Here is a 17174-nt window from a genome sequence, read left to right as displayed (position 1 = left end):
CTCAATTAGTTCCCACTATTTTTTCCTCCCTGCTCTCAGTTATCCAGTTTTTATAATCTTTATCATCTTTGCTGATGATATTGAATAATATTTAGTGCATGTTTAGACAGCTTTGCTTAAGATCCAATTAAAAGCATTATGAGATATTCTGGAAGCAAGGAAAAGGATGAACTTGATGCACACAAAAGTGACAGCAGTGGACCTCTGCATTCCTGCATTACAATAAAACAAAAAATCTTTCCTCAAGCATGCTCTCCAGTACTACTACAAAATCCGTGTACCTTAAAACTGCATTCAGACTGACTTTAAAATAGTCGGAAAAATTATTTTGTGCAATGTGCTTGATGTACTTTCTGTTTTTATACTAATTGGAGTTCATCTGAGATGCACATGAATAAATTAATTAGCCAGAACTGTGCAATTTTTCTTTTTCTTTTACTTTGCTATCTACAAGTTGCTCTTACTGTGAAGCATGAGCAAATATAACAGAAAAGGAAAGCAGAAAGCAGAGCAGAATATAAATAGGAAATAGGCTGTGAGATTAGTAGAAATTTGGTTTAAATATAGACTCAGGTCAGATTCACTAAACTGCTTTACATGGTGCTCACAGAAAATTGCAGGTGGGCAAGGCGGAAAAGGATGTGATATGTTCAAACAATTCAATTAAAATATGAAAGCTATAGTACGCAACAGCATAGTTCCTGTGCTAATGAGCAATCTTTTTGTTAGATTGCCCATACACAGAGATTAGAAATCCATTAATTAAGCAAATCTCACCATGCAGTAGATCAGGGGAAGTCTAAGTCAGGGGATGTATCTTGTTAGGTAAAGAAATATATGGCTGTATTACATTCTTAAAGTGTTTTTCTAAACTATAGAAGTTTTCAAGGTGGAGGGAAAAAACATCATCAGGCTTGCTGGTGACTGAGTACAGAACATTGATACAGAATGTGCTAAAATACAAAATATATGTAGCATAGAGTCATAGAATAGTTTGGATTGGAAGGGACCTTTCAAGGTCATGTAGTCCAACCCCCCTTCTTCCAGAGTGCCACTAAGATTTCTTGCTATGCTTTGTGTCGCATTCAGTGCCAGTGACAAGATTTTTCTCCCACTGAAGTCTAATTGCTAGCAGAACTGGCAGGATTTCAGCTGGTACTGTGTCTATAGTGTTGTTAAAAAAGAGGAGAGAGAAAGAAAAAAGATGCTTAAGACAGACCTGAGAGAAGATCAAATCATTTTTAGTGATTAAGGAGGCAACAGAATTAAATATTTCTAATGAGAGGATTATTTAAGTGTCCTAACTGATGATATCTTTTACCATAGGTGTGCAGAAGGCTATTTTGGACAACCTTTAATACCAGGAGGATCATGCCAACCATGCCAGTGTAATGACAACCTTGACTTCTCCGTTCCTGGCAGCTGTGACAGCTTGTCTGGTGCTTGTCTGATATGTAAGCCAGGTACAACAGGCCAATATTGTGAGAGGTGTGCTGATGGATATTTTGGTGATGCTCTTCATGCAAGGAACTGTCAACGTAAGTCACGAACTTTTACAGCTCCTGACAGTATTGATCTATCTTATAACTTTGTTCCTGAGAGGAAGACTGTGCCTCTATATGTGTGAGAAAGAGAATGATACAGCTCTAATAATGATACTGTGCATCTGCATCTAGAAAGGGAGGCTTTAAACTAAATAGAAAGAACTTTTTAAAAAAAGCTCTGGTTGAAGCAGACATGGGAAGTAAACAATTGAGCATTGTATGGGTGCAAAGGTTATACTTAATGTCAGATCTACAAAAAAAAATACAAATAAATGGAAACTATTCGCTAAAAATGCTATAAGCTACCCAGAAAAATCCTGTTCTCTTATAAGACTGAAAGGAGGGAGTGATATTCCAGTTTCAGGGTCCAGCTCTGGCAGCATTTATAACCTGCTTCCCACTTATATAACCTCAGTAAAAGTTGGGAGGTGCTGCTGCTTGCAGGTCAAGATTCTCCCACCTGCCAATCAGACCCTAAAATCTCGAGACAATTTTTCTAAAATGCTCTGGAGGAAGATACCTGGCACTGCAGTGAGCTACCAATTCTCAGCTGAGTGGTGGCATGTTATTCAACTACCAGCCCCAGCACATCTTTCCCCATAGTGATTGCAAAAAATTATTCAGTGGAGATGAAAGATTTGGTAGGAACAGGAGCTTTTCTTTCTATAGGAGGCAGTGGCTCTCTCTCTCTGAGCTGTTGCTGGCACAATTCAGAATGCAGAACAAGTGCTTTTAACTTAAAAACATTCGTCACATACTCTTCCTTCACATTCTGAGAAGGGGAATAAAATAAAAGTTACGAACTGTCCTGAAAGAGCCGAGCATTTTATTTCACTGTCACAAGGATTTATTCCTGTTTGGTCCATTGCAATAAAGACAAGAGTAACCTCACTGAGTACAAAGGTGTTATAGCAGGATAAAATTATGCAAGTAAAAGAGCTGGGGCACTGCCTTACTGCTCTGTGTGAGGGGACATGGGGACCATGTCTGCAGTATGTGTTGTGAGCAGAGAAGTCTGAGGCACTGGCATCCATTTCCAGGACTTGCCCTATTAGCAACTTGCAGTCTAAAAGTGAAAATCCTAGGTTGTGTTGGACCTCCAGAGAGTCTATGGGAGCTAACAAGATGCAGAACATCAACAAGTTTCTCAGCTAAGGACAATAAACACTGATGTACACAAAGTCATAGATAACCCTGAAGACATACCTGTGTGATTTCTGTACCTACTTTACACAATGCCAGAAAAAAATTGGACAATCCTATATATTCTCACCATAAGTTAACAGGTCATGATGAATGATGTCATATAAGTTACTAGTGTTAAGTGTGGAAAGTGATTTAAGAAGTGTATATCAGAAATTACAGCTTCCAGTACCTTGTCACTATTCTTGAATCATCAGTATGACTGGTGGTTTGACCATTTCCACAGTAGTGACAGGTCCATGAGAAAGAGATTTTATAAGAGAAGAGTTTGGAAAACATACAACAAAAAAATATTGAAAAGAAATGCATGTTTAATGTTGAATTATGAGATATGCTTTTGTTGTTCATATCATTGACAAGGAGAGCCCCTTAATGTATTCATATCCTTGTGCTTGCAGTTACCTTGTATTCATCTACTCTCTGCCTTTCATGTGGGTTTTCTTCTTTGCATATGATTTTTTATTTCCTTTGCAGACTTCCATGAAGTTTGCCCTGCAGCAACAATATCAGAGGGACTATGCCTTTACTTTGTTGTTTTCAATTTTGTTCCTTATTAAAAAGCCAAATCCGAGAGTATTGCAAAGCATGAATTTGCTTTCAAATTATTGTTTGAAATGTCTCTTGCTCTTTCTCAGTACAATACTGTTGTGTGCATTAACCGTTTCAAATGACAGTACAGCTTTATATCATCATAACATCTCTGAATTTTTTTGTGTATCTATAGAAAACCATAAATCTAAGAACAACGAGCAAATGTCCTAAGCTTATTTGATTTGATTCTAGTAGGTTGTTTTTTGGAGTGAAACAGCACAGTATGCTGAAGCAAATAGCTGGAGGTTGAGCTGATGGTAATAAAGCTCAGTGTCAAAAGATGAATTAAAGCAAATAATCAAGTCTGCCTATGTTTCAGTGTATAGGTACTACTGTTGTAGGAGCATAAGTGTGTAGCTTGATCATAAATACAAGCTCATAAATATTTATAGAAATCTAGAGAGAATGAAGGGTCTTGACCAGTGTCTTTTGGGAAGAAAGTATGACAAATTTCTCCAACAGGCTACATTGTATTATAACAGCCATTTGGAGGTTTGGACAAGAGCTAATTTTCCCAGTAGAGGTGAATGAATGGGAAGGCTCTAGGTGCAATAAGTGCAATTTATCAGATTGAGTAGCAGTTTATTAGCTGAATAGCCCTGGCTGTATGTTTCTTCTCTGTGTACGTACTGCCAGAGCCAAGAAAAACAATCAAAGTCCTGATACTCCAAATTCTCCCTTACCACTGCATTGCACTCAGTCATCTGTGACTGAGTTAAGACACCATGGAGCACTGCTTGTTGTAATATAAATAGGAAAAACTCATCTGTTTATAAAATCAGTGTAAGTTCTCTTTTTTATTCTTGTGTTGTCATATGCCTGATAAGCAAAACAATTCAAATCAGACTGAGCTTGGGTTTTGAGGTCTGTATAAAAAGGTTGGTGAAACACTTTTAATTTGCATTGAAGATTGTAGTTTGTTGAATCTGAGCTTTAGTATCTTCTTTCTTCACTGACCAATTTAATTAAATATATACTCAAAATATAGATATAGATATATATGAGACTTATCACCATGTACGGTTTGGAGTGTCAGTTTTAACACATGAATGTCAGGTTAAAGAGGGCAGGATTAAAGTATACAGGGTGAAAGAGGTAAATTATAGATATGTTTAGTATTGAAAGCTGAAAGGAAAAGATAAGCAATTAATTAATTACATCAGAAGTGTCTTTTAATTTTTACTTTTTAAAAATATAATGCAAAACAGAAGGAGATAGAATCTCTAAAGGTGTTACATAACTGGTATGAACAGCAGAACCAGCACATTTTTGTTACTTATTCCTGAATTTTTGCAAACATTTGAGAAACAATGCCATGAACAGAATGGCAAGTCATAAAATTGCTTTCATTAAAAGAAGCAACTTCTGTAGAATACCTCAAGAGCAGGGAGAAAACTCCCACACCAATCCTTTTAATTTATAATTGGAAATTAGCAGGTCCAATGAAGTAATGAGGAAGGTCCTGTTGTAACAATCTATAGTTAAGAAAAATAAAACTGCTTTGTCTCGCATAGCACCTTCTGACATGCAAGTATGCAACTGCCATGTGTTCACGTCTGGGACTCTTAAGTGTTTCTTAAAATGAAGGTGTCAGGTTGAGGGAAAAAAAAGCAACACATATAGATAGGGCACTGCAGGAAGGCAAAATGTGGGTTGGAGCCCAAGTTTAGAGAGTAGATTGATAATTGGTATAAAGATGTGGATTCATTCCCCTGTGAGGGGGGAAAAAAAAGTATGTGCAGGAGCCAGCTCATGCTGATCAGCGACTGCGTGGTTATAGTCCCTGTGGCAACAATCACATTCCTGTTCTCTTACAGCAAGAGCTAAGGGGTTTTTTCAAAATCTCTGCATGCCAAAAGGGTTGAAGAACGCAAAGGTTCTTGTGGTTGAAGAACATAAAAGGTGATAGACATCTTCCCCAAAATTTGTCTTCTCCTAAAGAAGAATTTAGGAGCCAGAAGCATTGCTGTTTTCCTCAAGAAACAGCTTTTTCACTGCCTTTTTTAATCTTCAGAAAAGCACTGTGATGAGTTAGGTTGGTCAGTTGGGTTACATTTCCTCTGAGAACTGTGATGCTGTTGCTGAGACAGAAATCCTGGAGAGTCATGGTAGCAGATAATCCTTGGTATATTTTTCAGTGCAGCTTGGGGCATGAGAGCATTACTGTCCCTGTATAGTGTCAACTTTGTACTGAGTTTGCAGCCTGCCAACATTTCCTGACAGCTACATGAACAGGGAGTGAACTCCAGGACAGCATAACCAGCACATGGAGCAGTAACACTCCCACTGGTTGGAGCTACATCCTGTATACACCCTATGTAAGGGTCTGTACCCTTTTTGTGTTTTTCTCTCAGCACTGCCCTTCCCTTTCTTGAGACTCCGAGTCTCTGGGCATGTACTTAGTAATCTGCCCTCCACATCCTGCTTTGATCTGAGAGAAGGATCTAAAACAAGCTGTTAATGGACTTGAGGCAAAATTTCTGACTGCAATAATTTGGAGAAAAATTCTGCATTAATACGGGCAGGTTAATAAGTCAGTGTATGGGAGCAACACCTTCCTGCTTAACCCAGGCTGGGCATTTCTCAGGGCGGCAAAAGCTGCGCTATAAACATTTGGCTATTAGATTTAGCTTCAGGGAACACACTGACATCTCCTTCTTCTTCCTCTGCAGCCTGCCACTGTCACATGAATGGCTCCTTCTCGGAGGTCTGTGACTCTCGGACGGGTCAGTGCGCGTGTAAAGCCAACGTCATCGGGCGCCGCTGTGACATCTGCAAAGTGAGTGACCAGAAATGGGGCTTCCTTTCAGCTTTCTTCACTGTTTGTCTCAGCTAAATATCATTTACTTCTGGATAGGCTTTTTCTGCTGTTTAATTTTCACTTTAAGAACGTATATGGTTTGTTCTTATGTAGAGAAAGGTAAAATTTTGGCTTTTTAAACATTTTCTAATAGTCTTCTAGAACAGAACACAAGGCATAGCATTTACATGCAATTAATGTATTTTAAACCTCACTGTATCTATAAGTAAATTTGTATACATATTATATACACTTCATATTTTGAATGTTTGATGTAGAAAATTACTTTAAAATATTGCAGCTTTGGGAGATAATCCCTTTATGAAGAAAGCTGCAAAATGTCTGATAGCATCTGATGTTTATGTTTTAAAAAAAGCAGGGTGCTGGTTTCGTTCTGCTGGAATGTTCTGCCTTCATGTTTTTTTCTTAGGGTTTCTTCTTTTATTGTCTAAACAATGTATTATTTTTTGGTGAAAGTGTTTTTTTGCCTTGACATTGTTTTCCTGTCTCATAAATCACTGCAGAGAAATATTATTTCATAAACTTTCACAGAATTGTCTTCAGGCAGCTAAGGAATATGCTATAGTCGGCTACACATTTCTCTAGTTCAACATAAGGACTCATGAGTTAGGCCTATGTCCTCAGAACACCTTCACCTGTGTGTAATTTAAAGAACATAAATAATCCTGCAGAAATCAAAGGGATCTTTTTCACTCTTTAAAATGATGTAATTTCTGAAGTGGTTTGCTTACACTCCATTTTCAATGCTATTTAAAGAGTCTGTTCAAAGAAAAATTGCTGGTATGAGTGGAATTTGCAGATTGCACAAGGTACCCAGCAAAGATCTCATTAATACAATACTGGTGATTAATTGGAATTAATCTTTGTTTACTTCAGCACTTACTCTTTATTTCTGTACCCTTTTATGTGGTGTAGTTTTCTTATCTTCACTTTCTAACAGTGTTTACTTTTCATTCTTCAAGCCCAACTACTTCTGGGCCCCAGAAAAGGTGTTTTGTGTACCCTGCGGCTGCAGTGCTTTAGGATCTGTGTCACTGCAGTGTGATATGTTGGGAAGATGTATCTGCAAATCAGGATTCATGGGCAGACACTGTGAAATCAGCAGACAGGTGCCTCAATTGCAAGAAAATGTGGGGAGCAGTCAGCAGATCCGAGTGCCCCCGCGGAGGTGGGGCACCAGCAGTGCCAGTGGGTGCCCACGAGGTGCCTACCGGCCTGCAGCTCTGGTAATGGGAACCTCTGCTTTGCATGGGCTGAAGTCTCCTGTTTGCTTGTGTTTGGAGCTCACACAGATTGCTTGGGTTTCTCATTTTTAATACCTGTGTTACAATATAAGAAATTCTCAAGAAACTGACAGGCTCGGAAGACAAACAGCATTTTAGGATGCTTCCCCAATCCTAATGGCTTCATCTTGCAAGTGGTGATATCAGCAAGAAATCAAATTTGAGAAATAAATCAAATAAGTCCCAAAACAGCACCATCCACAGCAGTATGCACAAAATGCATGGGTGATGTACATAAATCAATGGAATCAGTGGGATTTTCTTGGACTTTGCAGCATAAGGCTTGCTTTTCTAACAATTCAAGAATCAATAGCTTAAGGAGGTTGCAAGAAGAATCAGCCCCAGAGGCAAAGAGTTAAAATCTAATTTTAAAATATTGAAGATAACTGGTGTTAAAAGTTCTCATTAGCGAATATTAGTGAAAAGTTCTCAGTTACCTGAGCCATTTTTAACTCTGTGCAGTGCCACTTATGTGAATGTAATGCCCAAAATGATAGGAGTGTTCATTCTTTATCACAGACCAGCAAAGCAACTTATTTCCTAAAATTAAGTAATTATGATACAACTGCTTCTAACAGCAGTATTTTAGGAATCTTGTTTGTTCTCCCTGCAACTCAAAATCCCCACATTTACCACACCATTTGAAAAATATCTGGCAGTGTTTTTCATCCTCAGCTTGACTCGGGGACCCATGCTGTATTTGTTCATATAGACTTTCTTGGAGAAATTAGTTTTTTCCAATTAAAAATGTCTTAGGTTACTGTGTTGCCCACACAGTAACTGATGGAGACACAATATAATGACATATTCAGAAAGTTCAGTGTATTTCCTAATTGTAGTCTAGGATCTTATCTCTTGTTCAGTAAATGTGATTCTTAGAATTTCTGTGGGTAAGCAAACTTTAACTGGGAACTTTAGCTGAGAACTTTAACTTGGGGTTAAAGTTTGCATGACTGACCAAAATGACATTGTGTGCAGCCCTCCTCACAGAATGCAACCCAGCATGGTGGTGGTCTTTTCCAGTTTAACGCAGTGTGGAGTGCTGATATCAGACTCTTTCTGACTGTTCCCCATATAAACAGAATTTATTAGATCCTAGCAAACTTTAACTTGAGAACTGAGATGCATGCTGTGCATTTGTTACTTCACTGCATGAATCTGAATGTCTGTCTTGAGATTGTGTGTATTCACATTTCTTTGTTTCTTCCTGTGTAAAAGAAATCTTTAGAGATAGTCAAGTATTTTATTGAACCTTGAGTTTAATTTAATGAGTTTGACTACCTCTTTCTCTCTGATATGCCATGTTTTGTAGAAGTATGAAATTTGCAAAACCTTTCAATTCAAGTTTGGAAATGAAAATCAGTGTAATTCTTTATTACATGTATAATCAAGCATTTGCTTAGGTTTGTATGATCTCCAGGCCAAATTCTGACCATAGATGTGGTCCTGTATTCTGACACCTATCAGCAGATTCTCTGTCTGAGTGGGGAACTTCTGTATTAACCTCAGAGATCAGATTTCAGGACTTTTCCATGGAAAGCTTCTGAAGTTTCAGAGAATTCACGAATACAAAAGGTTAGTTAGGGGTTCTACTGTAGAACAAATCCACATAAAATAGTAGTCATAGAATCATTAATGTTGAGAAGGACTTCCAAGTTTATTGAGTCCAACCTTTGACTGTCACCACTTTGTCAGCTAGACCATGGTACTAAGTGCCATGTACAGTCATTTCTTGAATGACTTCACCACTACCCTGGGCAGCCTTCTCCAATAGCTGACCACCCTTTCAGTAAAGAAATTGTTCCTGTTTTCCAACCTGAGCATTCCCTGGCACGGGCTGAGGCCATGTTCTCTTGTCTTGTTGCTGGTTCCCTGGGAGGAGAGGCTGATTCTCACCTGGCTACAGCTCCTTTTAAGGATTTGTAGAGAGAAAAGTTTCCCCCTGAGCCTCCTCTTCTCCAGGCTAAGCACCCCGAGCTCCCTCAGTCATTCCTCATAGAACTTGTGCTCCAGACCCTTCACCAGCTCCATTGCCCTTCTTTGGACAGTCTCCAGCACTTCAATGTCTTTTCTTCTTGGAAGTGGCCCAGAACTGCACACAGCAGTAGTGCTTAGTACAGAGGCACATTCACTGCCATAGTCAAAGCCAGCACAGCTCCGTTGATTTGAAGACCTACTGGTTTATTGTTGGTAAAAATTTAATACTTCATGCCTGAATCACAGAGTAGCACATTATAAATTAAATATTTTTCACTTTGTTCCATTTATATTCATTAGCAGTGATCTTTTTAGTATCTCATTTTTAACATTCTGCTTTTCTATCAAACTCACTGATAGATTTTATTATTAATGTTGTAATGTCAATTTCAAATGAAGTTATTAATATGATTTGGATTTCGGTGTACACTGAAAATCATCATGCCTGAAAAACAGGTAGAGAAGTACTCCCATTTTAAAGCACTCTAGCTCAAGACTGAGTTTGTCATTTGAATATCATCTGGTTTGTTCCAAGGAGCCTCTGTTGGTTGATGCAGTGAATCTCGTCAGGTCTTTTGCTTGAAAGCTTTGTGCAGAACTCTGTATCACAGTATACAAATGAGTGTGTGTCTTCCCTTCTTTACTTTTTGCACTCCAGTAGTAAAGTTAAGGAGGAAATTTCTTACTAGAGTTGATAACATCTACTCTGGTTCTGTAGAAACTTTATATTGATTACTGCAAAAAAGAAAGAAAAGAAAAAACAGAGAACCAGAGGCCTAATCCAAAGACAGAGTTTTTTTATCTTAAAAAAAATCCCCCTTATTTCTTTGTATTGTACACAAATACACTGTCTCTATGTTCTTCTAAAGTTATTCCTATATATCATTCTAAAGAATTGCCCTTAAGTTACTGTATACAGATATTGCCTTTGTTCAGAGGAGATAAAATGTAATTCGGAGGCTTTCCAGTTGAATTGATCGCCATTTATAGCTAAGAATTTGAATGCACTCTCTTAGCAACAAACTCTTGCCTGACATAGCTTTACAACCAGAGATGGGGTATGTATTTTGTATGTATGTATTTTGTATGTATTTATGTGCTGACATGTCTTCCATTCCAAGTGAGAATTGTACTTAGGCAAACAGCCTCATAAGGGAGATGTTACATTGCAGAACATTCATTACAGCATCAGGTAACATTCTGAAATCTTTATTCTTTCTCAGCAGTGTAGAGCATTTAGTGTCCTTGCTCCAGGGTTTTACCACTACAATTTAACCTGGTAAAAGCAGTATTTCAGTGAGGAAGAGGAAAGAGCAACCCTGATCTCCCTACACTCTCACTTTTTCCTCTTTTCTCCTGGTAATCATTCCATGTTCTAACTACTCTTCACTCTGTGGCAGCCTGGAACATTTGGCTTACAGTCTTCCAGAGGATGTGTTCCCTGCAACTGCAACTCCTTTGGTTCCAAGTCCTTCGATTGCGATGGAGACGGGCAGTGCTATTGCCAGCCTGGAGTGACAGGAAAGAAGTGTGACCGCTGTGCACATGGGTTTTACAACTTCGAAGAAGGAGGCTGCACCCGTATGTAAATGTTTTCCACCCAAGCACAGATGGATTTGTTTGTTTATTTATTTATTTATTCCTAACATTCTAGTTTGGCTAATTTTGGATTGCATAACAAATTTTCCTGACCAGGGGCTTATAGACAGCCTTGTGCATCCTTCACTTGACAAGGGTGATGATTGGCAAGAATGAAAGACCCAAGCCATTTCTGCTATTTTATGAAGATTTTATGAATTTTATTTCATTTAGAAGGAAGAGGAATGTCAGTTACTCCATGTAGTGTCTGCCAAAAAATCTCCATGAAGTTCCTATAATTTAGTTAGGAGTATCATAGAACTCTGATTAAAATTTTTTGCCAAATCACATAAACTTATAGGGGTGTAAAAGGAAAACAACAAAAACACAAACTCCCTTTGCTTCTAGTTTTATCCCAAAACTTTTCATTGTTCTTATATGGTTGATCCTCTTTAATTACCACAATCCTTTCCTGCACAGTAATATTTAGTTGCTTACTTGAACTTTATGTGTACAAGAAGATCTTTAAGTAAAACTATCTGCTATATCCCTTGTGTAAACACATGAAAATCTCCTTTTCTAGATGCTGAAACTCCAGCATTAGACATAAATATATCCAGCCACCTCTTTACCTTTATTTTTTTCCTTTTGGAAATCAGGTCAAAGACTGTAATGAATGCTTCCTATCCTTGAAGTAGTGCAGACTGCTATATCAAGAATAACCCAATCAATAGGTTTCTTCACAGGGAAATATCCATCTTTCCTGATAGAATTGTGTTTTTCAAGTCTCAGAGACTCATTTATGTGTGATCACAGGACACATAGATAGTTGTCTAGTGTGATTGACTGCTGGGGTGCCAGAATGCTTTTATTATTCTTTAGGTATAAAGTATATTCTTTCCAGAAGCAGAAATCACAATGTCTCATAATCCATTCTTGCTCCTTTCCTATCCAGAAGGGCAGCACAGGGAACAAGTTTAGCTTTCTGCCTTTTCTTACTCTTTTTTTTTAATGGAAGGAGCATCAAGACCTTGAGATCCATATTTGTTCAGCAGAATTTAGTTTTACTTGTAGTGTGGATAAACCTTGAAACAGGCTGGATTGTAGATTATGTTTGAAAATGTTGGCTCCATGGTGTTATCTCCCATGGGAATGAAGGTTTCAAAAATACCTAGAGGTTTGAGAAGTTCAGATACATAGGCACCTTGGAAAAGGGAGAGATTGTATCCAGGCTGACTGATGAGAGAGCTTGAAATAAAATGCAAATTATAACTGCAGTCCTAAAGCCTTTAGCAATTAAATGAAGGGCAAAAAATTCTGTCGTTTATGATTAGCATCTTATTCTAACATTCCACTGGTTAAAAGCACATCACCATTGTGAAACACAACAAAATGTTGATAACTACAGTTGGGGAAGGAAAATGAGAGGGCTATTAATGAAATTGCACATTAAAATTTTAATTGCTCTCTTGGCAAAGTTTAAAATGACAGGGTTTAAGAAACAGCAATGAAATGGTAAAACACTGTAGATTCAAGTAACATTTTAAATATAAATGTATTGGCCTGTGGTCATCGAATGTTTAAAGCAACAGCAGCACCTATAGATATTGAGAAAACTCAGAATTATGAATGTTCCAAAATTAATAGAACAGGTGGAGAGGAATTCTGTCTTCAATGTGCTCATTTTTCCACATTTATTTTCAGTAGGCTTCTTTTGTATTCCTTCAAATGACAAAAAAAAAAAGAATTAAATTATGAATCACAAAGAAAATCAGAAATTTAATAGAAGTATATCAAATCATGCTGGAAGGAAAAGTACAGAAAAATTAATTTCATTGTGACAGTTAAGTATCAAATAAAACATTTGACCTCTTTTATCTAGTATTTATCCAAAAGGAATATAATTTGATGTTTTTCTTGTGCAATATAAATCCATAAAGCCTAAAAACCCGCTGAAAGCATCATCAGTGTTGACATTCTATCAGCAGAGATACAAAAGAGGTTTCTATTTCACTATTGCTTGCAATGGTTGTGTTGTATTTTTTTCCCTCTTATTTTGAAAAATAATTACAAAAGTAAAAATATGAAAAACATTTGAATATCTGCTTCCCCTCTGCGCCTTTTTAGCCAATTTTGTGCAAGACCTGTAAGCCCATAAATGAGCTGTCACAACTGAAAGCTTCCCAATGAGATGCATTCTGAAACTTCAAGCTACAGTGTGTGAAAATATTTTAAATAGCATGCAGCACATTGTGTTCCTGCCATGAGGCAAAACTTGCTATCTTCTTTGCATCAATTTTCTTATCTTGAAGGCACTGGGGGGGAAAAAAAAGGTCAATTCTTATTTGAACTATAGATAGGAGTTCTATCTTTGCACATCCCTTGTTTTCTAGTTTCAGTCTGAATTGAAGTATTTCACAGTAAAGGCAGTGAACATAATTTAAACCCTCGTTACACTGCCCTTTAAACACCCCAAGGAACAGGTTATCGCAGAGACTCAGTTTGCTTATGGTGCTTTTCTCTGACCTCATGGGTTATGTGGATGGTGGGGTGAAAACAACCACACACCAGTTCTGCTCTTTCAATCACTTGTGTGTCTTGTGCCCCTTAACTATTTATCACTTACATACCTTGAATCTGTATTTGCCACCAATGAGTTGTTTACTTCTGGAATCACTTCCAAACCTGAAGTATTTTTAATTTGGTATAATCTGCAAAGAATTCCAGTTTCCCATGGAGAGGAAACATTAGTTTGTTGATGTCCTCCCAAGGCAGAGGATATGTAAGCTGAAAAGGAAGGAATAGGAGGGGAAAAAGAAACCTAAACACCTTTTTTGTCCTTTAAGGAAGGTCTCTTTAGAGCAGCAGAAATTTCAGAAGGTATTTCTCAATTTGGTATAAGAGGTTAAATAGGCTGCAAGTTCCCTGCATAGATGGCTCAGAGACCCTCAGGTGGCATCTTAGAGGAGACAGCATGGGCCCAGAAATTGTATAGCGGCATCCTGCAGTTACGTCGCAAACGTGCACCATCTCAGAAGTCTGAACTTCTGCAGTTGGTGCCTTTATTTTTCCCATTCTCTTCTCATTGCAGCTACTTCAACCACAGTTAACCTGTGTTTCTCTGCTACTGGTTTTGGTTTCCCATGGTTTCCCTACATTTTCTGCCCCATTGTGTCCACAGATAACTGAGAGTCCACTGTAGAGTAAAAGAATGATCCTAACCCCATTAGGGTCTGCTCTCCAGGTGTCACATAAAGGGATAACTTTTCCTCTGCTTTATTTTTTTCTGTCTCCCATGAAGCCTGCGAGTGTTCACGTTTTGGCAATAACTGCGATCCTGTCAGTGGACGCTGTATCTGCCCTCCCAATACTGTTGGAGAGATGTGTGACAAATGTGCACCAAATCACTGGGGCCATAACATTGTCAGTGGCTGCAAGGTGAGTGGATTTCTATTTTCTCTATGTGTGTTGTCTCTTTCACAGTAATTTATAGCTGGAACACAGTTTTTGGCTTGTAAATTGTGGTTTGTCTCCATATTGCAAGTTTTGGTGCAAGACTGGTGTAAATGTTGGCAATTTGTTACTGCTGCTGCACTACAGATCCTCTGTCTCAGGTATGCAGCCTGTAACCCAAAACACCCTGTTGGTTCTGCTGTCACACTGAGTCAGGGTCCTGCTTGAGCCTGATTTTATTTTATTATAGCTCTGTTTTACATGATTGAGATTACCACAGTATTGAATGAGGTATGTAGATGTGTATTTATAGGTAATCAGCAGTGCCTTTGGGGAACAAATTTACTTTTGCCTTAATGGTGACATCACTGGGAATTTGTACTCAAAGTTTGCTTGAGAAAGGCTTCAATTTGTGCATAAAAGACGGCAAGGGGAAAAGAAAAGAAACATCCACCTTAGTTGTAAATTGCACTTTATTCCCCTGTTCTTAAAGTGGAAATAAACCTTATCATTAGCCTTTAAATCCTTCTTATTCCAATATTTGACACAAAGTTAAAATATCTGAAGAGAAGGGAGAAGAAATAGGAAAACAATGATAGAATATCGAGGAGGCCATGAAAGCTGTTGTTAATGACCTTGAGTTTTAGTGGCACAGTGTTCAGTTACAGTTGAAAACTGGTGACAGTGGACATCATAGAAAGTTGAAATGCCTTCTTCCTCCCTGGTGTGCTCATTGATGATAAGGAATTTAATAGTACTGCTACAATTACTCCAGAAAACGATATCTTTTTGGAACATAGTCATAAACCATTAATACTTGTTCTTAAAAGGCTGTTAGTCATGTAGCTCAGGCTGCAAAGCAGTTGACAAGAATGATTTCTTTTTTGTATGTATGTAAAACTCCTGTGAAACCTCTGCACTGCTGCTGTGATATAGACTCTTGGCTTCTTGAAACCAGCCTAATGAGGTTGAAGACCTCTGTTTGAGCTCTGGAGTATATTCTCTGATTGTCTTTTATGTGAGCACATTACAATGACAGTTCCATGGCACCATCTAAATTAATGATGATCTATCAGCCCACATCTCTTTCAGTATTTTGCTGCTAATTTCTGCAAAGTGAGATGTGAATCTCCTGCTTTGCAGTCTTTATAAAAGATTTCCAATCCAAGGCTGTTGTAAGTCTGGGAGAGAGAGCATTGTAGAAAACTGCATAAACCACACATAGCATCTGATTGTAATTTAGGTTTTGATATTGCACACCAAGATACTTCAGAGAATGGTGAACAATGTGCTTTCTCAGCTTTGTGTTCAAATGCATCTTGTAGAATAAAGTTCTTTCCGTCAGAAAGTTTTATTTTTTTAGGCTAGGTAGTCATCTTGCAGACTATATATTTCCTGTATATATTCACCTTCTTTATAAATGGTGTCTTCAGATCAGAGGAAAGGTACTCTAAGTAGTCATGTAATAAACAGTTTTGCTTAGAAACTGAATCCACATTTTCTTCCTCTATTTTTCAGCTTTGTGTCTGTAATTTTAGCAAGTCTATCCATGTCAGTTACTGTGGTAACCTGTACTGCTGGTACTGAGTTTTTGCTGTAAGCTGAACTTCTCCATGTGATATCCTGGTCACATCAGTGATTACAGCCAATGTTTTGTATTAACTGTGCAGTGCTACCACAGTAATAGCACTGAGGGATTCTTCTGTTCTTTGGAAATCTGAAGTTTTCCCTGCTACTTTTGTATTCAATTTCTAGACACCCTGGAAAATCACCTATTTCTATCCCCACTTGCCTGTGCAAGTCTTATTCTGTGAGGATGTTTACTTCCAGATATTTCACATGACTAAATCTCTAGCCCTTACTGTGTAAATTACTGTCATCTAGGAGTCTTGTTTGTAGAAAGAGGATAGTTACCTGTCTGATAGAAGAGTAATAGACATTGAACTAGATTCCTCTGGAACCACTGAACCCATTGCTCCTGAGAATTCCAGTTTTAGGAAAGTGTTCTGAACATGCCTGCAGAGAATTTACATACAAAATACTTCTTAGAGAGTGCTTGTAGTTTCTGAGTTAATTTTGTCCACAAAGTATTCCAATATCCTTGACCCTTTTGGGTTTATTTCTTTTCAATGCCTAACTTATATATGGTAATATCTATAGAAAACAATCCCACTAGTGTTGTGAATGTATTTAGGGTAAATGCTTGACCCATGTTGAATAAAAATACATTACTGGCCTTATAATTTAAATATGTTATTTTTAGACAGTGGATATTCACTGCTGTATTTTATTTATAGATACTTAAAAGAGGGGAGTTGCTTTTTGGTTGGGTTTTGGTTTTGTTTTTTTCAGAAGCACAATTACAATTGCCTTGTTTCTCTCCTTTTCAGCCCTGTGAGTGCAGCCTCATTGGAGCCCTGAGTTCTCAGTGTGACTTAAATACAGGCTGTTGCTTCTGCCGCCCTGAATTCTCTGGGGAGAAATGCACTGAGTGCAGGTTGGGCTACTGGAATTATCCCCATTGTGTGGCTTGTCAGTGTTTCCTGACTGGGACAGATCCACAGAGCTGTGATGCAGAGGGGAAGTGCTCATGCATTGATCATTCTGGCCAATGCCGCTGCAAGGTAAGAAAATGAAGGTTGTAAACTGATCTTATAACTGCTGAGAAGTTTCTTTCAGGTTTCATCGGCACTTGCCCTTACTTGTTCAAACAGTACATGCAGA

The 17174-nt window shown here is 38.0% G+C and overlaps 1 protein-coding gene across 1 annotated transcript in view; it reads left to right on the top strand.

Annotated features, from left to right (window-relative positions):
* Window positions 1-17174, top strand: part of LAMA2 (laminin subunit alpha 2) — a 334914-nt gene that overhangs the window by 207648 nt on the left and 110092 nt on the right. Inside the window, exons 19-23 of the mRNA XM_054514228.1 lie at window positions 1327-1538; window positions 6011-6117; window positions 10820-11000; window positions 14299-14435; window positions 16841-17074. Coding sequence (XP_054370203.1) covers window positions 1327-1538; window positions 6011-6117; window positions 10820-11000; window positions 14299-14435; window positions 16841-17074 — 871 coding nt within the window. The remainder of the gene's footprint in view (window positions 1-1326; window positions 1539-6010; window positions 6118-10819; window positions 11001-14298; window positions 14436-16840; window positions 17075-17174) is intronic.

This window comes from Molothrus ater, chromosome 3 (genome assembly GCF_012460135.2).
Source record: "Molothrus ater isolate BHLD 08-10-18 breed brown headed cowbird chromosome 3, BPBGC_Mater_1.1, whole genome shotgun sequence".
NCBI classification, from domain to species: domain Eukaryota; kingdom Metazoa; phylum Chordata; class Aves; order Passeriformes; family Icteridae; genus Molothrus; species Molothrus ater.
The sequence above is the reverse complement of the archived record's forward strand: the minus strand, read 5'-3'. Positions and strand labels throughout refer to the sequence as shown.